At 46.5% G+C, this 21,846-nt stretch overlaps 1 protein-coding gene across 4 annotated transcripts in view; it reads left to right on the top strand.

The window, feature by feature from the left end:
• LOC135909338 (ubiquitin carboxyl-terminal hydrolase 11-like) overlaps positions 1–21,846 on the top strand; it is a 227,289-nt gene that overhangs the window by 130,699 nt on the left and 74,744 nt on the right. For all 4 annotated transcript variants that reach the window (XM_065441279.2, XM_065441275.2, XM_065441277.1 and 1 more), the window contains exon 12: positions 9,820–9,896. In XM_065441279.2, coding sequence (XP_065297351.1) covers positions 9,820–9,896 — 77 coding nt within the window. The remainder of the gene's footprint in view (positions 1–9,819; positions 9,897–21,846) is intronic.

Raw genomic sequence — 21,846 nt, 5'->3', positions numbered from 1 at the left:
ACGAATCATCACTGTTGGAGTCGAAATCCGATGATGCAATGTCCTCTACGGACTCCTCACTACTGCTCATATCGATAATATGAGCATCAGAAGCAGCGGAATCACTTTGTGAAGACTTCTTTTTCAGCGGCGCGCGATGCGTTTTCGGCGGCATGTTGCGAGAACTCCGCGCTACCTTCGCCGCTGCTTTTTTTTTCTCGCAGGAGCCTTCGCGCTAAAACGCAAAAAAACACAAAGAAAGTGCGCAGTAGTTCTTCTATTACTTGCCAGATGGCGCCACACGTCCGTAGGCGCGGAGTTTTATTTTTGGCGGGGCATTCAAAACCATCGATCCATAGTGATCGATGCTCTATGGTGCGGTAAGGAAAGAGTTAAGGCCCTTGCGCAAGGAAGAAGTAGTTGGTGCATTGCTTCATGCACTTCTGCTTACGTGCAGCCAAGTCCGCCTGTATTTCTGCCAGTTTTGAGTTTCGCTGTAGGCCAATGCAAGGACTGCGAAGGCTCGAGTCAGATCCACATGTGGAGGGCTCCAGAGCACATGGCACATCGTCATCATCCGAGTTAAGAGTCGCTGCTTGACGGTGGGAGAACATGGTAAATTGTTTCGTCAGCGTTCAGTTTGCCATGTGATGACACCGTGCTATCGATGTCTGCAATGCCTTCAAAAGTAACGGTGGCAGGAATCGGCACACTGCAGCCTAGCAGGTTATCAATGACGTCCGCATTTGAGCTCATTGTGGTAGGCGGCAGTTCAGGCTCTTTTGTTGTGGAGTTGGGCTCATTTGGACTGCGACTCGAAGACTCATTCGCAGTCAGTCTGCGAGGGCACCGTTGGTGCCATTTGACACGGACTGTCGATAATTTCACAAGAAAGACTTCTTGGAGCCAGCAGAGTGCTGTCTGGAATGCAAACTAAACAAGCAAGCACAGAGTGTCAGAACGCTGTCAGCAAAGCAAACTCAAGAAACAAGAAGATGTGATGATCTCGATGTTGTTGCGGTCTCACAATTCTGGCAAAGCTTCCAAGATTGGCATTTGCAGTTAAATCTCTAAGCCCCAGTGCTGTGACCAAGGCAACGCCTCAGGGATTACCACTTAGCGTGTAACATAGTTTCTCACCATAACCCTAGAGGGAAATCTGGCGCCACCGTCTATGGGAGTTTACTAAGAAGTGCTGTGCCGTCATGGGAATGACGGTATACAGTCAAACCCCGTTACAACGAACACCACATTAACGAACATTTCAGATTAACGAACTTTTATGAAATCTTGTGCCGACTGCTTATAGTTTCAATGTAAAAATATTTCACTACTACGAACTTCAGAATAACGAACATTTCAGAATAACGATCGTTATTTAATTTCCGTGTCATCTTAACAACACCTCAGTACTACGAACTCATATCCCGAAATGCGAGGATTCTTAGATTTCCGTGTATCCGTCACGGCAGTCGGAGCTGTAAGCTAGCAGACGACGCAGCGCGAAGAGCGGGCCGCCTTGCAACTTGCTTCCCGCAAAAACCTGAGATGGCGCGGAAGGAGAAAGATGCGGGCGGAGACTTTTTTTTTTTTCCTTCTCCGTTGCGGAGGCAACGACGCACTTTTGTGAGTGGAGAGGCGGGGAGCATGGGCTCGTAAAACCTGAGACGGTGCGGCAGAAGAAAAAAAAAAAAAAAGTAGGAATTAACGCTGAAGTGGGCCTTTTCTTTTTTTTTTTTCCTGTTGCGGAGGTGACGACGCATCACGTTTTTCTTGCTTGTTTTCTCAGTTGTTCGCGCGCTGTCACCCGTATCAGGCCTGTCCATCTTGTTTTTCTTCTGGTTATATTATTGTGTTAGAAGTGCGTGCCGGCGTTCGCGTTGCCATGAGCTCAACAACCCTAAGCACGGCGAAGAAGCGAAAGCAGTTTTCTTTGAGCGAGAGAGTAGAGATTTTTCGCGAGATAGAAGACGGGAAGAAACAAACCGTCGTGGCTAAAGAACGTGGAGTGGTGCGGTCGACGATCGCCACGATTCTCAAAGATAAGGAGAAAATCTTTAAGCACCAGCAAGAATCTTGCTGCACGTTACGGCAGCACCCGAAGACCGCGACGAGTCCGTGTCGGCCACAGATGCGTTGGACTGCTTGCGAAAACTCCGCATATTTATAGCCAAAAGCGGCACAGCGGCCGAAGGCGTGCATAAGAATGCGGACGGTCTGGAATCGTTCGTGGTGCAGAGTCTGTGCTGCACCCGTCAGAAGACGATCACGGACTATTTCAAATAAATGTGGCTTGTCTGACGATCACGTGTGCATTGTGTGAGAAACGAGTTCAAGGAGGTACCGTTTCAAAGGTAGGACGCTTGCGTTACTGAAATGCTATTGTTATGGCTAATTTTTGGGCTTTCACTATAACGACCTTTCAGAATAACGAACATTTTCCCGCGGTCCCCTGAAGTTCGTTGTACCGAGATTTCACTGTATGTGTCTGCAAGGCTTGTGTTGGCTGGTGTTGTAAGAGGCTTAATTCAAAACGTGGATATGGCTGCGCAAATAATGCATCCTTAAAGTAAAATCTTCATAAAATGTTTCCATTCATGCAAATTGCATCTTTACTCACCTACAATGCATGACGAAGGGAAGAAAAGCAACAACAGACAACAAACTGTTTCAAAGCAATCGCAAATTTTGTCATCTGTCCTCCAACTTTAGCGGCCCGCTGATACTTTTTACGTATCATATAATTGTACATGCAATAACAAGTTCTCATAGTTAAACAAAACATGTTTTAGTGTAATAATAAAGCTAAAACAGCTTTTTACGTGCAGTTTTATTAGAAAATAAATCATTGTTACAGACGGACCGGTGCTTGCCTGGCTCTCTGAGAACAATGCCAATCCGAAGTTACAATACACCGGCATTCCCATGCATACCACAGCGCAGCAGCGCCAGATTTCCCTCTAGGTAATATAGGGTCTGTTCGATTCGCCTGCACCACTGTGAACCAGTTCACGGCGGTTCACGAGAAGTTCAGAAACTGTGCAGCTCGATTCCGGAGGTGCAGGCCCAGCGAAGCGCTCGAAACGACTGCAAAGGTGCAGACGCGGTGTAGACGTTATGCTATTTCAGACTAATGTGCATGGAGTGCGTAAGTTTGAGATGTTCTGAACTGCAGGTAGGATCGGTTTCTGGGGCGTAAATACACACTACAGTTGTGTAGACACATCACACGTGTGTAAGCGGGCTTTTTACGGTGCTCGCCCCCGTGTGCTGCATCGTCTGCTGCGTCGCTGCTTCGCACCTGTATGCCTGCACCAAGTCGGCACCGACAGTAGAGCGGGTGCAGCAAAATCATGAACCAGCCCTGCACCTTTCCTGCACCTTTTGAAACGAACGTGGTGGTGCTGCGGGCGTGATTGCTGCACTGCTGAAACGAATGGCAGGGTGCAGCACCTTGTGAACTGGTTGAAGTGGTGCAGGCGAATCGAACGTACCCATAGTGAGGAACTCTATGGCGTGTAATCTCTAAAGCCATACATTTGATGTCTCTCATCTCTGAGGCCATACTTCATGTCTCGGCAAGGTTGCTGGGGGAGGTAATGGTGGCAGTGTCGGCGTACGCTGCAGTCATAGACAGAGTCTGGATAATCGAATTAGAGCTGCCAGCTGTCCGAAATATTGGCTGCCCTTACACGATAAATCTTTGGGGCCATTGGCAGTGCCACGAAGCTGTCCATATTGCTGAGCATGTCTAGATTATCGGTGCTGGATTTATCGGTCGGTGACTGTATAACAATGAAAAGCTGCTTCACCATCATCTTTTATACGTTTTCCATTGGGAAATAACCTGCTTACTACAATGTCTCCATGCTGCATTATCAGTTATAACGATAAAGTCTGGCTGCTGCGTGTCTATGCCTGAGGGTCACAGAATAAAGAAACAATTGTGCGGGCCCCGCGAGCAATCTGGGAGCAGCGCCAGCAGCGTTGTCAGCACAGTTGGTGCAGTCCGTTCATGTTTTGCAGGGTGATACGGCGCAGAGCTATGGGTACAGCCCATTCGTGTTCAGAAGCGTGGAAGGGTAACGGGAAAGATGCACACAACGCTGGCGTGCGTCTCTCATGGAGAGAAGCGTGCGGCAGCAGTTGGGGTAGCATGTGACGGTGCAGGGCTTGCATTTCAATTTTTCTTTTTTCTTTTGCACATCTCTCCCATTGCCCTTCCACCCCTCTTAATACGAATGGGCTGCGCCCATAGCTCTGTCGCGTCACTCTGCAAAACACGAATGGACTACGCCAACTGCGCTGACAACGCTGCCGCTACTCCCAGATTGCTCGCTGAGCACACACAGTTGTTTCTTTATTCTGTGACCCTCATTCTGCGCAGTTATGCTAATGGATTAAGTTGCTCATACTTGTCTTTGTTTTTTGCGTTGAAGTTGTTTCTGGCCACATTGTTTCTCACCCTCGTTCGACTTGCCACCGAAATGAAAGATGGCTGATCCGCCCGCTGATCATCGGCAATGCACAACGTTGCCAGTGAAAAGAAAGTGCACTGCTATAGATTTGGGAACGAAGTGCTTCTAACTGATGGGGAAGGCGATCGTCACGAATGTGCTTGCATCGGATAGTGACAGTGACGGCCACAACTGCAGCGCCAATACAGTAGGGCAGGCTGCCTAAACATTTACCCCACGGGAGGTCCCGTAGACGAATCAGTCCTTCATGGGCTTGTTTTCGTGAGGGGCCTTCTACTTCACCGCGTGGAGCACCTGGATGCCTTGGAAAAGGATGTCGGCAAGCTTCGCCTAAAGCAAAAAAGGCTGATGGACCTGCGGTTTTCTCACGGAAGCCAGTGGGAAGTACATGGTAACATGCTTGTGGCAATCATGTCCCACCGTTTCTTCTGGGTTTCTCAAGCTGAGATGCTGCCGCGGCAACGTTCCGGCATTTTTTAAAAGGCATCTTTTGGGGTTACCGAAACAATGCCTTGGCAGAGCTCATGTGTCACTTGCCGTCTGTGACCCCTCTTTGCAGTTGTTATAGCTATGCCATTCTTGAACGCCGACAGTCGCGACTTGTTAGCAACACGTGATAAGAGTGCGCAGGAAGCAGAGTTAACAAGTCAGCACAACTAGAAGCCGGATGGAGGAAGGTGGTGGGGAATAGAACTAGCCTCCCCGCCATTATAGTTTTCTCGGAACAGCTATGCCATCCGCCATTTTGATTTATTTTTCTCATGCACCCTGATTATAACAATTATTGGTTGTAACTATGGAATTTTCATGGCCCTTAAATATTATTATAAGTGGGTTCGACTGTATGCAAATTACAATCTGACGCTATCATGTCTGAAGGTTGTGTGTAAGTCGGTACTTTAGAAATTTTCTGATGCATCTTACTTTGGGAAATTCAATTTGTTCAGTAATGCCTGCACCATGCGAAGGGCCTGCGTGGATTGGGATGCATAGTTCGTGATGATTTTTCTCATACGGACATCGTTGACACTGACGCCTGATTTTCTGTGACACGGGGCCCTTAAGGGGACCCTGCGCCTGAAAGCTTTTTTTTTTCAATTATTTGTTGATTTTGATTAAACTTGCTGAGTTTATGTATTTCAATGTGCTAGTTTTAAATATACATCCAGTTTTCTTGCAGAGTAAATAACTTTCCAGAAATTGAAGAAATTCAGCTTTATTGCACAATTTGCTTGGAGGGGAGCTATCTACAAAACTATACAGGGCATGATAAATATGGACATACAAAAATGTTGTGGAACTAACAAAGAGTGCAAATTGGCAAGTAGGGTGTTCTAACCCAACTTAATATCAAATGAGAACATTGCAAACTTCAGTGAGAGAAATCCATCTAACTGCTAAAAGCAGAAACATTTTTAAAAAGTTTTCTAAAAAATGCAACAATGTGATTTTGTATATTTGCACTCTACACAGCTTTGCCTTTCTGGAAAAAAAGATACAGTGATAGTACAAGTAGAAGCCGAGATAATGCACCTCCAATATGACATCATCATCAAAATTGTGGTTTTGAGAAAACAAAAAAACATTTCGCAACTGATATGTTGAAAGAAAGTTTGAAAAAATGCCACCAAAGGCCATCAATAAACACCAGGTATAATTTATGGCTATTCGACTGTTGCCGGTCGACGACATAGCACGCACTGTGAGTAAGTTTACTTCAAAAGGATTACACATTTTCGGGTCCTTAATTCCCCGCGAGCTCCGTCCTGACGCAACTTCACCACAGATCTCGCAAACTACAGTCAGTTTAGTAGCGAGACTGTAATCCTGATAGCTCCGCACCAGCTATGCAGAACCACTGCAAGTATTACACAAATAAACACCGAGATTGTTCACTGCTGCAAGTACGACGACAACGTATGGAGTAGCGGGCTTCACGTCTGAGGCTGTTGCACTATTGACGGTCAGATCTTCAGCAAAACGCCGAATCTTTCGCTTTGTGGCCGTTGCAGATGCAATCTCGTCGAGCGTATCTTTCTCATATGCTCTTATCTTATGTACTTTCTCTTCAGTTACAACAGCTGTGTTCAATTTTTCGCGAGTGTAACCGACGTGTGGATATGCATGATCCGGCAAAGCAGAGAGGCGTCGACGTTCGGTAGCGGTATGACTTCAGCGGCGAGCTGCCGGGTATCCTGGGCTGACTGCGACGATGGAATCACTCGTATGTTTCTGCCCGTAACGATTCATGGAACAAAACTTTGTCAGACCTCCAGCATATGAAGCGTCGCAGTCGCGAGACTAAGACCAAATGGCGGCTGTTTTCGTCGTTTGATCGCTTGTGGTCCTTGGAGCCAATCATGATTCGCCATCTTGGTCACATGCTGAAACTGGCCAGTAATAGCATGCGCCGTGAATTTTTTTCTGTTGTTTTTTTGTGACCGCAGCGCCGGAAATGTTGCCAACCGACGAATAAAGAAAGCCAGAAACGTGAGCTTTTGAATGATACCAAAATGGCCCTGGCAGAGCACGTCATTATAGAATTATGTGCGACGAAAATTGGGCGCGATTTGTCCCCAATTTAAAGGGCAATACTTGCGTATTCGAATCTTCAGATCATGATAATGGCAAAACTACGCAGTATTATGTAACCTAATTTCGAAGATAGGTGCAGGAACGCGTCAGGAACATGGAAAGTAAAGATTGAAAATTAGAATTTTGGCCTGATTTTCAATCCTGAAGACCCGGGTCTCCCCTTAATGCTTTTGCATTAAAAAGATGCTAGAAGACATAGAAAAAGAAAGCAAAGGACACAATCCATGAAGCAAACAAAATAAACATGCATGAACATCAACACTTGAATGCCAGTCAGACAATGATAAAAAATACAGGAATACAAAAGCAAGAGCACAAACTCAGAGGTGCAACAAAACAGCATAAGAGTTCACAACAATTTTAAAAAAGAAAGAAGACAAAAGTCATCCGACCATTCACGAAAAGCAACTTCAGGGTGACTCGAGACTATCAATGTTTATGGCACCTCTTAGTGTTCCATAATATGACAAGTATAGGGAATCGGTGCTGTTTCCTTGCTTGGACCTGCTTTCTCATTGAACCAGTTGAACATTACTCTCTGGCATGTTCCACAACTACTTTCCACCTGCTGTTGAGCCTGCACTTTGTTCTCTAGGAGTCTTGTTGATTGTGACGATAATGAAAGGCATCCATTGGTTTTATGACAAATTGTGCTTCGCCTGCCAAAATTCATTATTTGCCACAGTGTCTGTCATCATCTAAAGACTCGCTGAAACTGTGATGCTGTGGCCACCGTATTGCAACAGTAACTGACCCCACAAGCTTCACACGTAAGCTGGGGGTGGCCTTTTCAAGCTAAGGATTTTCGGGAAAAAAACCCCCAAAAAACTCACCTTGTGTTTGAATAAATACATAGTTGCAATTCGGTAGCTTTAATCCAAACTCTGTAGGACCACAAAATGAGACAATTTAACTGCAGTACCTCCAACTACCCTATTTTCGTCAATTCTTTATGTAATGATGGACAGACTCCCTTAAAGTACTGACACAAAAGTTCGAAGTTGACTTAATGTGTGATATCGATTTGTGTGGGTGCACACACACATTGTCTATAAAATATCAACGGCGAATACAGCTTAGAACATATTTAAAATCAATCTTAAAGTAAGTGTGCACAGCCAACAGCAAAACACAGCACCTCGCAACATCGACTACAAGAAAGAAATGTAAACAACCGACAAAACGCTACGTCACGAGTTTGCACCGTCGCCGGAGCGGGCCCTGCAAGCAAGTTTCTCGCCGCTCCGATCGTCTTGGTGTCTTTTTTTTTTCTTCCTGGTCGTGACGCTGACCTCTTTCGCCACTGATGGCAGCACAAAAATCGGCTAAAATTTGTTTCTAACACGGAGAAATTCATAAAGTGATCTCGAAAGTGTGCTGCGCTGACAGCCGCCGCTGCAATCATCTCGGCGAAGCGGCTCGCTTGGCTAATGTGTTTTCTCATCACCACCGACGGCTTTGGGAAGACTAATTGTATTTTCACTTATCAGCTACATAAAGGTGTAGACGTTGTGTTGAAGAATATAGATGGTTTATTACCAGCTGTGGACGGGTCGCAGGGGCCGTCAGCCTCTGATTCGACGGCTAGCGAGCTAGGCCTATATACAGTTTCCTAGCGATCGCCAGCTCGCTTGGCTTGCTCGTTGGCTATACTGTCGGCGTCGATAAGCGGCAGAAGTGGTCCGAGTTCGTGTGCACCGCTGGATGCTTATAATGAACTCCGCTGAACAGCTGCCAGATTTGCTCGTTTCATTTCGAGCGCATGCCTGGTGTAAACAAAACCAACTGAGATGAGAGCAGTCCGATGATCTTCCACCAAGACTACGTACGCCCAAGCCTGATGGTGTGTTGACTTTTACCTCGCCTTGTGTCCTGCTCCGGAATATGCTTCCAGAGCAGAACACAAGGCCCTCAACGAATGGCTCGTACTACTTGTACCGTTGCGTACGCATATTCATAGCTCTCGCTAGCAGCACTTTTCAAGTCGCTGCGTTGTAGTGGATCCAATCAAATGTGGTTGGCCATGTCTAATTCGGCGGGGACTACTGCAAACAGGAAATAGTCGTCGCTGGACGATGAAAACAAGGATGACGATGATGGCGAGGACATTGCAAAGCAGGACCTTTAATAAAGTTTGTCCAATCCAATCCCAAAGCACATGCAGGTGTAGCATACGAATGAGCAAGACGAGGCTCTCGTGCCAGCGAGCACGCTGGCGTGTGCACGTCACAGTTTTGTGCGATCACATGTCCAGCTCTGTTTACATTCTTTCTTTGGCTCATCTCGTTGCTCTTCAAACCGAAACTTAGACTGGTCGCTACAAACAAGACTCCAAATAATTACCTGTCACGCTCTAAAGCCAATGCTGCTTCGTGCGGGGATTACTAGGTCATTAGCTACTTATTGCAGCAGAAAAAGCAAGATAGAAAATTTTTGTGTTGGTAAGCCTTTAAGGCATGCGTGTGAGGAGACGGCTATTTAAGGACTATGGATCTGTTTCCTTTGTGTGTCTGTAGTCGTATGGATGCCAGGGTACCGAAACTCTGGACATGCTTAGGTTGCCAGTCTGTGGTTCAGTCCGTTGTATCACTCTGGGCCTCTGAGCTTGTACCATTGAAAAGAATTTGGGGAAGCCTAGAATGAGAAGGTTGTCAGAGTAAAAATGCACAGTTATGACAATTCGAAGTGTGGAACCTCCAGTGCTTGACCAAGCAGTGAAACTTGATCGAGACTAATGGCACTGTTATGATTTCTTGTTTCTGTGCAGCTGTGCAACCTACCTGTGAAAGCTGAAGGGGAGTTTGTGCCCCTGTCTCGGATGAGCAACCAACGACACCGGTCAAGGTCAGCAAGATAGTGTTTCCCAGACCAACGGTTCTTTACAGTTGTTCTTAAAGCGAGACAAGTTGAGCTAGATCAAAAGATAACGCTTCTGGAATTCGTTATATCATTGTTTGTCTGCAGTACGTTTATAGCGAGAACAGAACTTCTGTATGGAAGAAAATGACGAAAATGCTGAAACAGTGTGGCGCCACCTGTTGTTCAATATGACACTCATTTGACGTCAGCACTGGCTGATTCACAGAGTGGCTGCTATGTCCTACCACTGCGAGCCACATCACTTTGTGCTTGCAACTGGCGAGGCACCAGCACACCCTCACCTACTCTGGCTGCTGAGATTCGGGTGACCATACCTGGTAAACTGAACCCAAGCGGAGCCACCAAGCAGGTTCCTTTGTATACAGTCAACAAGCGGTTTTTCGAACATTCATGGTAATTTGGATGCATTCACAGCAACACCATGTTTCTTATAGAGCGAATGTATAAGGATGTTTGAAATTTTGGACGCTGAAACCCTTCACTGTCTGTTTTCGGACATTTCTTTTTTCGGACCACTAGTCCAAGATGGCATAAATTGAAGCCACCACCACCACCCTTTTGATCATCTCCTGGTAGCCGTAGCCATGAAATCTCCTTCATCGCGTCTACACTCTTAAGGTGTGCTGCCCTTTGAGGAACTTCCACCTAGTTTCGGTTCCACAGCTTCCGAAAAAAAGGCAAGCACAAACATCATGGCTGCGCTTTTTCTTGCATAGGTTGGTAAAGAGGTGAAACAGGAAAGGAGAGCTACTAAAGCCCTTTCATGGCGTCTGCTACTGGACGAGAGCAGTACAAAGGGGTTTTAGTGCATACAGTTGAACCCTTTTATAACCAGCTTGATTGTTGCACGAAAAGTGGTTGTTGTATCAGTAGTCAGTTTTATGTCGACATGCCCTTCATAACGCCCAAAATTTGCTACACTCTAGCTGGCATCAGCCGTTATGATTTGACACCACCTTGTTCAGAAAATCTAATTTTCTGTACTTTAATTTTTTATCCTGGCACTTTTCTGCATCTAAGTGCAAGTTTGTGTTAAAAATGTAATTAAAAAATTAAGTTTGCCTTATGGTGAAACCTCGTTACTACAAACACCACATTAACAAACTTTTCAGATTAACAAACTTTTCTGAAATCGACTGCTGACTTCTCATGGTTTCAAAAATATTTCAGTACTACAAACTTCAGTATACTGAACTTTCCGGAATAACTGTCGTTATTCAGTTTCCGCGTCACGTTAACGTCTTGGCGCTACGAACTGATAATCAGAAATCTGCAGATTCATAGATTTTTGTGTATCTTCACGGCAGCCGGAACAGTAGACAAGCAAACGACAAAGCGCAGAAAGCACACACGGCAGTGCATATGTTTGGAAAACCTGAGACGGTGCTCAATAAAAAACGTGGGAGAATTTTCGTCTATTGTGGAGGCGACCATGCATCGGGTTTAGCGAGCGCATTCTCTGCCCAGGCAAGTGTTGGCTGCCAAAGGATCCATTTCGCTTCCTTTTTTAGCCCTTCTTTCTGTGCACGCCTCTTTATTTCGCACTTCTTCCTGCGGCTGTACCAGCTATGCACGTGGAGTAATGCAACCTCCGTACTCGCGGGAATGCCACATTGTCACACTTTGCACTTTCCGGACGTAGTCATTTAGCGTGCTTGCGCTTTGAAATAGTTCACGTATCTGCCTTGAGTGAGACAGTTGCAGTGTCCACGACAAGGAATGGGAAAAACAAACAAGAAACATTGCACTGCGGAGGCAACATGGAGCTTCCTTTTTGTCGGTAGTTTTTTTAGTGTCGGCATCTGAATTATGAACGGCACTCTTATTATGTGGTGCTTCGGTGGTGTGTTGTGACGGAATCTATGGAAAATAGCAACAGCGCGTGCGAACAGCGACGTTTTAGTGGGTAGCTCATATGGCGGCATCTTAAAACCAGGTGTTGGTGTCCAGCATGGGGCGAACATATTCGCTCGTTATCCGGTCGCGGTGAGTCGGACTTACGCGATTTGTCATGCGCCCATCGGCATGTTGTGTGGACAGCAACTCGGCTAGCAGGCATTAGCCTATGAAAGGTACAATAAATGCCCTTGTGATCGTTTGCACTACTGTGTTGTCGTTCCTTTGTCACAAGAGCATGGGTGAGAACCCCACAGTACACGAGTGAGGACCGCATCGAAATGCGGCCGCCGTGGCGGAGATTCGATCTCGCAACCTCATGCTTGGCAGCCCAACACCATAGCCACTAAGCAACCATAGCGGGTAATTACACATAAATTCGTCAAGATTTTCACATCCGCATGTTCACAAAGGCCCATTCTGTGCAATAAAACTATTGGTTTATTTTTTAAATGCCAAAATGAGTGCAAAAATATTTTTTTAGCTTTCCTATGCATATTGTCTTAGTAATTACTTTTGCAAAACACCCATTATAAATTGTTTTATGAGATGTAATTAAAAATGGACAGCTTTATAGCACTTGTCAATGTTTCAGGATCTAAGTGCAATAGACAGAATGATTTTGTCTTGATTCGTTGTGAAATGGCACTGGGATGACTGAAAGCAACTCCACAAAAGATGAAAGCTGAGAAAACGGAGCTCAAAGTTTCAATCGTTGTAAACATCTAAATCTTTATTTTGAGCACCTAAAACCCACCTGGGATGTAGTCCTTTGCTTCTGAGAACACATTTTCTTTGCATATTGATGTAGTACCATATTTACTCACATAATGATTGCACTTAAAAAAAAAATATTGACGCAAATTCAGGGGTGCGATCATTATGCAGGTTAAATTTCCCGCAAAAAGAAAATAATTTTTTTTTTCATCTCGCATTTGCTGTGGGATGACAACAGGCCAACAAATAGGCGGGTGCCCCTGTATGTAGTGCAGGACACCAAAACAAAGGTGGTGGCCTGTGGAGCAAGCCGGACGTGCCGAACGCGATTTTTATTCTTCTCGTGAGTACATACATGCATTGAAACAGTTTCTTCCGTATCAGTAATGAATAATACCGTTAATATCGGCAAGTTTGCGGCAATAACCTAGCCATGTCCACTTTGAGGAGACAGAAACAGAGGGGCACGCTTAGCTGCCAGTGACATAGGAACACATGGCGGGCATGCTGCGGAAACTGCGGCATTTGTCTTCACTACTACCCTAATACGGCAGGTTTCCGCTAAGGGTGGGCGAATATCTTAGCCGTGTTACAAGCGTCAGCGTATGAATAGCGTACACTTCTAACGTATCAGTGTAAACGTGGCTGCTATCGTTCCTGCTCGCGATTTGTTGCATGCCCACGAGTGCAGACTAGAAGAATCGAAAGGCGCCTTTTTTGTTGTTGTTGTTGACCAAAGCCATTATAAAGCCTACACATAATAAAGGTGAGTTTGGTTGTAGCCTCCCCCCCCCCCCTTTTTTGTCATGGAAGTGCGGAAAGTGATGAAAAAAATGAAATGGGGTATCTGCTTGAGAATGGTTGGTGCATGCAGACCGCTTGGTTTGTCTTGAAGAGTCGTTCGCGTAGCATTCGACAGATAGCGCGATCATTATTAGCTAGACTTGACACGTGACATATCGCTGCGACAAGTTCGGGGTGCGATCATTGCACGGGAAATAAAAAAAGGGTGAATTTTGATGACAAAATTCAGGGGTGCGATCATTACGCGAGTAAATACGGTATTTTCCATTCTTGCAGTAGTTTTGTGCACCTTAGTTGCCTTTTTGATCATCGTGCATCCATCCATCGTGGAGAGGCAGGTGACAGCGCATTCAAAACGTCCGCTCTTGTCTTTCTTTGCACAACCTCTTCATTAGTGAGGTTGGAGCTGAAATGCGCAGTTGAATATTTGATGCGAAAACTTCTGCTCCGCCAATGTCACAACATTGGCATCATGACCACACGCGTTCATAACGTCACCATTGCTCGCGAACGTGCCTTCACCATCGCTCGCGATCACGCCTTCACCATCGCTCGCGGACGAGCCTTCACCATCGCTCGCGGATGCGCCGTCATCATCGCTCGTGGATGTGCCGTCACCATCGCTCGTGGACGCGCCGTCACCATCACTAGCGAACGTGTCTTCACTATCGCTTGTGATCGCATAGGTGTTCTGTGGTCGTGTCATCAACACCTCACGTGGGCGCCCTTTCCCAGTCACCATGTGTGCCGGTTGTGCCTTATCAACAAGCTCAGCAGCATCCGCTTCTACGAGTAGTTTTCTCCCCATTTTCCACGCCTTTCAAGGTCTTCCATACATATGGGCTGTTCGGAACTTCATTCCTTCAGGGATAATCACAGAAAAGGTGTGTAAGCTGCCATCATTGTCAATCGCGTTGATCTTGGCATGAGACGCAAAATTCCCAGAAACACAACTGTATTCTTCTGTTCTTAAACGTGGCAAGCAGTCGCAGACAAAGAAACAGAAATTACCGGAACCTCTGTATCAGTCGGATGATGACCATGATGACATTGACGCTCGGATAGACACACTGGCCAGAGAGATTGAGGGACTACGCAAACATAAAGAATTGGTAATTCTGCGTCGTCAGAAAACAGGACCAACACGTGACGCATCAACCACTGCGAATGCCACCGTTATGCCTGGATCCCGTTCAGCACAACAGGTCAACCAAGCTGTTTGGACAGCAGCTTTAAATCAACTTGCTCAACTAACGTTGCTGATTCAGAATTGCCTGCCTCATGGCTAATTCTCTGCAGCAGCTGTCACAGGATGGAATTCTACAGTGGAATTGTCGGGGCCTAAGCTCCAAATTAGGAGAAATTAAAACCAAGCTTCAATACAATAAGGTACATGTATGGGCACTACTTATTCAAGAGCATAATAAGCTGTCCAATTTTAATGGGTATCATAACCCATCTATTAGAGATAGACGTGCTACTACAATGGCTTCAGCTCCGGGAAAAGCTGTGGTTTATATATCATCGCATATTGCTCACACAGTGATTGATTCGGAGCCATGGTGTAGTGGTAATCAAGAAGTTGTCAGGGTCCTGACACGACCAGTGAAGACTCCTGTCATTCTAGTGTCATTCTACGCCAGACCACAGCGCACACGATTGAACTTGGGGTGGATAGCCCATCTCTGGTCTATGTACCCAGGAATTCCTATTCTCGTGGATGGAGACTTCAATGCCCCACATACAGAATGGGGGTACAAGTACAACTCCCGAAGACGAAACCAAGTTACCGTCATGAGCAATGCCACTTTTACACTGTTGAACCATCACGCTATGGCTACCTGTGCTGTATCCGCAGTATCTAGAACAAACGCTCCAGACCTCAAGTGGTGGTTGGGTCCTGGAATGCCGCAGTGGCGGGTGGAACCAGATACATGGGGCAGTGATCATATGCCAATAATGATTAGTTTGCACAGAACATGCATAAAGAAAATTCGACGACGAGTAACAGTCACGCATTGGGATAAGTTTTGGGAATCATCGATTGATAAAGTACCCTCAGAGCCCTCAGAAATTCTTCCCGCTTTGCAAGAACTGCCACGGAAGAACACCACTGTAACCACAGTTGACGAGGAACAACCTCAACCGGACCTCCCCCTTTTGCAACTTTGGGCAAAGCGACGTCAGGCAGAAGTGTATGCGTCGAGGAATCCCAATGCACCAGGTAGCCGTGCACGTGCTAACCATATAGCGGCGAAGGCGCGTCGTCACGAAAAGCAACTTTCTCGACGACGATGGTATGAGTGGTGTGAGAATCTTGGATCGGGCATTGGAAACAGTGCTTTGGCGTACGTTCCAATCAATGTAACGCGGTCATAAGCAACCTGACCCTGCAGCGAGCGTTAGTTCAGCGATGCAGAGTTCGCCGCATCAATTTGCAGAACACGCTGCTAGAGCGTTTTTCCCGAAATACGATCACGCGTCACCTATAAACTGCCCCGAAATTGATGAGTCTGACACAACTTTTAAATCCGAAATATCCAGCCCTTTCAGCATGGCCGAACTAATAGCGGCGATTGAAACTTCGAAGCAACGAACAACACCTGGTCCCGATGGTATTCCTTGTGAGGTTTTCAAGAACATGGAAGGAGCAGCTCTCGACACACTTCTTCAGGTTATTAACAAAGTATGGGAGACTGGAAACGTTCCACCTGATTGGAAGCGTTTAATTGTTGTCGCGATTCCGAAACCAGGAAAGTCTCCGAATAGCCTGCAGTCTTTACGCCCAATTTCACTAACCTCAACTGTCTGCAAGCTCGCTGAAAAGATGCTGGCTACATGTGTTTCCTGGTGGCTTGAACACCACGATAAATACCATCCGGCTCAAATTGGATTGCGTTCTTACTTGGGAACTGAAGACGGACTTTCTATCTTATCAGACGATGTTTTACAGGTTTCACCACACAGTCGCGCTGTGCGCACGGTAGTGGCAACAGACATAACGAAAGCTTATGACAATATAGACCATGCAATCATTATAGACAACCTCATCGACCTGGGACTTCCACCGCGGGTGATAAGATTCATCTACTCATTCCTTCAGAATTGCACATTTGCGATTAGAGTAGATGGAAGTCAAGAAAGATACTTCACATCGAACAGAGGAGTCCCACAAGGTTCGGTTTTGGCTCCTTTTCTCTTTAACGTTGCCCTAATACCTCTAGCCTGGCAACTACATCGGATTCCAGACGGGAGGTTCTTAATCTATGCGGATGACGTCACTTTGTGGTCCCTGCATGAAGATATATCTAGACAAACTCAACAGCTTCAAGAAGCCCTTGATGTTCTGAACAACTACGCTCAGAAAGCAGGGTTGGACATTTCCGCCCAAAAATCAAGCTATGTTGTGGTGGCCAACAAGAAAGGACGCACAAGAATCACGCAGCACCCCTTTACATTTAGACTCGGCGCAGTGACAATCCCTGAGGCTTCTGAGGTCCGCATACTGGGTCTCGATATTCACCACTCCGGCAGTGGTGCACACTGGCTCCGTAAAACCAGACAGAGTTTGACAAAAACACTTCACCTTATTCGTCGCATTGCAGCAAAAGCAGCTGGAGCTCGTACTGACGTAGCTCGACGGTTGGTGCGTGCAGTCTTGCAGCCACGAATTTTATATCAGGCACAATTTCAACGGCTGACTTTGGCACAGCTGGGCTGTTGGAGACGATTAATCGCGATGCTATGCGCACAATCGCAGCACTGCCTTGCATCACTCCTATACCAACCTTACAGGAACATGCCCAGCTCAACACAATTGCAGAGCTAATTTTGCAACGTGAAAAAGCACGTGAAATAAAAAAGCAACTTGTTCCCGCTGTCGTTGCGTTGCATGCTCATTTTCAACGCGGCTCTCGGATTGACAATCAGCCCTATCCAATGCCTCCATGGGAATTCATCAGCATCACAACTAATAAGCCACCGAAGTTACGACGCAGCGATACAACAGGTATTATTGACGAACACAGTATCGTCGATGCATCATGCGCTAACATCTGCAAAGTCTATACGGATGCTGCCATTCTCCCAGACGGCGGAAGGACATCATTCCTGAGTACTAAGCATAATTTCATCAGCGGCCACCAGCGCTATTTATCTACGGAAGCCAGCGCTCTAGTAATGGAACCTCAAGCCATCCACGACGGTGTGCAAGATGCAACATCTAAGCTGCCTACCATCAAGCAACTAGATATCTTCACTGATTCTTTAGCGGCTATTCAGTAACTCAAGAAGGTTTATAAGGCGATGGAAATCTGCGAGAGAATACACACTATGAATAGTAAGACAGCTACTTGCGTCAAGGTACACTGGATTCAAGGCCATTCAGCGAACCCTCACAACATTGCTGCTGACCAGCAGGCACACTGCCCTCCTAATCTTGATCCTCCACCTATTCCCCTCCCACCCCAACCCCGTAACTCGCTGCGAGCCCGTAAAAATGTTCTCCGGCAGGACACACGCGCTCTTATCCCACCGTGTGTCTGCTCCCTCCCCCTTCACCTTACTAGGGCGAAGGAAGTTGTGCTTAGGAGGCTTCGGGCCGGGGTGGCCCTTACACCGGCTGTTATCTCAAGGTGGAACTGGTCGCGTTTACCACTGGGTGCTATGTGTCCATACTGCTCCGTTCCTGGGGTGGAAGCAGATGCATACCACCTAATATGGACATGTACGGGTTTACAATTGGAACGCTCACGTCTCCTACTGCAAGCCGGCCTCCGCTACAGTGTGACAGCCAGCTATAATAGCTGGATACATGACAACAGATTCCACCAAACACTGCTTCAATTCATTCACAACACAGGCCCCACTGCACACATATAATACACATATACGCACCAAGACTTGCCTTAAGGGCAAGTCTTTATCGCAATAAAAATTAAAAAAAAGCTCGCTGCTGCGCAAATGCATGCAAGAGAGGTTCGTCAGCAATTCAAATCTACGACAGCCAATAGGAGCGCGCCCTGTGCCCCACGGGACTGCTACGCCCAATTGCAATGCTTAATTTTCCTTTTTTCACTTGCGTTTGCTGGTTTATTTTTCACTGAAGAAATGCGTCGCTCCGGCTATCTTTAGCTCCGGCTATCTTTAGCTCCGGCTATCTCCTCTTTACAAGATGGTGGCGCTATGTCAACGGATAGCTTGGCGATCCGCGGTGCGACGGGACCTTCCGAAGCCCGATTTTTGATGATAGCACTCAAAGAAAGTGCTGTTCTCTCAATTTCTACCGTGTGTTTTGTTATAATATTTCACCACAAGGTAAATAAAGGTCCGCAGATCGTGAAAAAAATAAATCCAATAATTGAAAATTTTGACAACTTGACCACTTCAATTGCCATGTCCTCCTTAACCGAAGTGTTAACTGAGCAGAGGTTTATTAGCAGCTCCTTATGCAAAGGGCATAGTGACCAAGAATGGTGAGGCAGCCCAAAGCACCGTCCAAAAAGGCGCCAACAACCAGCAGTGCGAGCACAGCCGAACCGCGCGTTGGGGATACGGCTTTACAGCTGGACATGTCTTCTTGTTCAGTCTCTCCCTGGACAAAAAGAGCCATCCTGGTGACTTAAGAATCGGGAGGCAGATGGTCGTGGTAGGGCTTGAGAGATGCGAGACGTGGACAATGTCACATCCACGCCGGCGGAAGTTGTCGGTTGGTGACTGGCTCAATGAGAAATTTCACCGAGGATGTTCCCTTCAAGACTTGGTAAGGCAAGGCCTTTGTATTTTGGGACGATTTTCGAGGAAAGTCCCGGTGTTTGAAAACGGACAGACAGTCGCACAAAAAAGCCTGGAGCGTAGGTGGTGTTTGGAAGCGAGTTGGTGTGGTTTCCTTTCTAATGCTGCTGTTGCTGTGCCGTAATGGTGTGTGTGAGCTGGCGGCATTTTCCGACTTGTCGGGTGACGTCGGACACAGGTAGACACTCGGAGGCGTCAGGACGGTATGGAAGGAGTGTGTTGGGGGTATGCGTAGGCTTGCGGCCATACAGGAGCAAGAAAGCTGAAAATACCATAGTGGCTTGGATCGCGGTATTGTACGCGTGTGTGATAAATGTAAGGATGCAATCCCAGTTACCACGATCAGATGCCAAGTACATCGAGAGCATATTACCAAGTTTGCGGTTAAATCGCTCTGTCAGCCCGTTAGTCTAGGGATGGTATACCGTGCCTGTCCGATGAATAATGTGGCATTCTAAAAGCAAACCTTCGACGACTTCAGAGAGGAAGGTGTGGCCTCTATCGCCGACTAGTTCTTGAGGTGCGCCGTGTTGAAGGACAAAGCGATGTAGGAGGAAAGAGGCTAGATCCCACGCTGTAGTGCTTGATAAAGCAACAGTTTCAGTGTAGCGTATCAAATGGTCAACAGCAACTACAATCCACCGATTACCGTCTGGTGTCATAGGAAGCAAGCCATATCAGTCGATGCCGACGGGATCGTAGGGTTTGCCAGGGCATGGGAGCAGCTGCAAGACACCAGACAGGTGTAAAGGCAGCGATTTGTGGCGTTGACAGTTAAGACTGCACCAAACAAACTTTTGTACAAAATTGTGCATGCCGCACCAATAGTAGCGGTGGCAAATTCATTTGTATGTCTTGAAAACTCCAGCGTGGCTATATTGCAGATCGTTGTAAAAAGAGGCACATATTTGTGACCTTAAGCTGCGGGGAATCACCAGAAGCCCACTACGGCCTTGAGTGTAGTTGGTGGAGCATCTGGTCACGAATGGTGAAATTAACTGCTTGGTGTCGGAGGGTTCGGGATACAGAGATCGTTGATGATCCAGATAGTCGGAAAGAGAAGGGATCCACGGGTCATAACGTAGTGCGGTGGCAAAGGAGTCCACATCGCAAGATGACACGGAGTGTGCGCAAGTTGTTCCACAGGCCAAGTCTGGAGGGGACAGGGCATATGCGTCTGAGTGTGTGTGCCCGCTGCGGTATACAACGCGAATATTGTACTTCTGGATGCGCAGTGCCCAAAGGGCTAGGCGGCCAGTGGGATCATTTAAGTTGATGAGCCAACAAAAGCGCGTGGCGATCTGTGACCAAGTCGGATGGGCACCCGTATAGGTATGGTCGGAACTCATTTTACTCTTTTTCAGTCACGCTGTAATTGGCCTGAGGCTTCGTCAGCATGCAACTCGCATAGGCGACTATGTATTTGGAGTAGCCGGGTTTTCGTTGGGCGATGATGGTGCCGAGACTGATCCCGCTAGCGTCTGTATGTACCTCAATTGCAGCTGAGGGTTCGAAACAGCAAAGAATGGGTAGAGAAGTGAGAAGACGATGCAGTGTAGCAAATGCGGAGTCACATTCAAGGGACCAGGAGGAGAGGTCAGTGTCCCCTCATTGAAGAAGCTGAGTGAATGGTGCCTTGATCGACTTAGAATTCCGAACAAAGCGCCAGAAATATGACAAAGACAAACAAAGCTTCGGTGTTCTTTGATGGTGTTAGGCTTTGGAAACTCAGCAACTGCTCGAAGTTTGGCAGGATCGGGTAGAACACCGTGCTTGGACACAACGTGGCCTAAGATGGTGAGCTCCCACATGGCGAAGCAGCACTTTTTGAGGTTGAGTTGAAGGCCAGCGTTCGTTTGACAGGTCAAAACATGTCTGAGACGGAGCAGGCGAGGTAGAAAATTAGTAGAGAAAACCACGACATCGTCAAGGTAAAACAGACACATAGACCACTTGAGGCCACGCAGCATGTTGTCCATGAGTCATTCAAATGTGGCATGGGCGTTACAAAGCCTGAAAGGCATCTTGTTAAATTCATATAAGCCATCTGGCATAATGAATGCGATCTTCTGGCGATCGGCCGCAGCCATTGGTACCTTCCAGTACCCTGAATGCAAGTCGAGGGAAAAGAAGAATTCTGCTCCCTAAAGAATGTTGAGGGCGTCATCAATGTAGGGCAAAGGATTGACGTCTTTGCGCATTATCTTATTTAAGGGAAGACCCTGCGCCTGAATACTTCTTTTTAAATTCTTTGTCGATTTTGATGAAACTTGCTGAATTTATGTATTTCAACGTGCTAGTTTTAAATATACATACAGTTTTCTTGCAAAGTAAATAACTTTCCAGAAATTGAAAGAATTCAGCTTTATTACGTAATTTGCTTAGAGGTGAGCTATCTACCAAACTATACATGGCATATGGCATAATAAATAGCAACATGTGAAAATGATGTGGAACTAACAAAGTGTGCAATTAAGCAAGTACAGTAAAAGCTTAATAAACCGTACCCGCTTAAACAGTAGTTTCATTTTAAAGGGACCCTGAAACGCTTTTGACGATTTTCTACAAACGTACTGAGTCGTTAGAGTAGGTCCTTCTGATCATTAATTGACACATCTAAGTGCTCTGCGTAAAGCGTGTAATTTATTATAAGGTTTTAAAAATGCACATCGCTGCCGATCGCAGCGCACTACTCGGCGGAATT

This window comes from Dermacentor albipictus, chromosome 1 (genome assembly GCF_038994185.2).
Source record: "Dermacentor albipictus isolate Rhodes 1998 colony chromosome 1, USDA_Dalb.pri_finalv2, whole genome shotgun sequence".
Classification (NCBI taxonomy): Eukaryota; Metazoa; Arthropoda; class Arachnida; order Ixodida; family Ixodidae; genus Dermacentor; species Dermacentor albipictus.
Note: the sequence above shows the minus strand (reverse complement) of the source record. Positions and strands in the feature narration are given on the sequence as shown.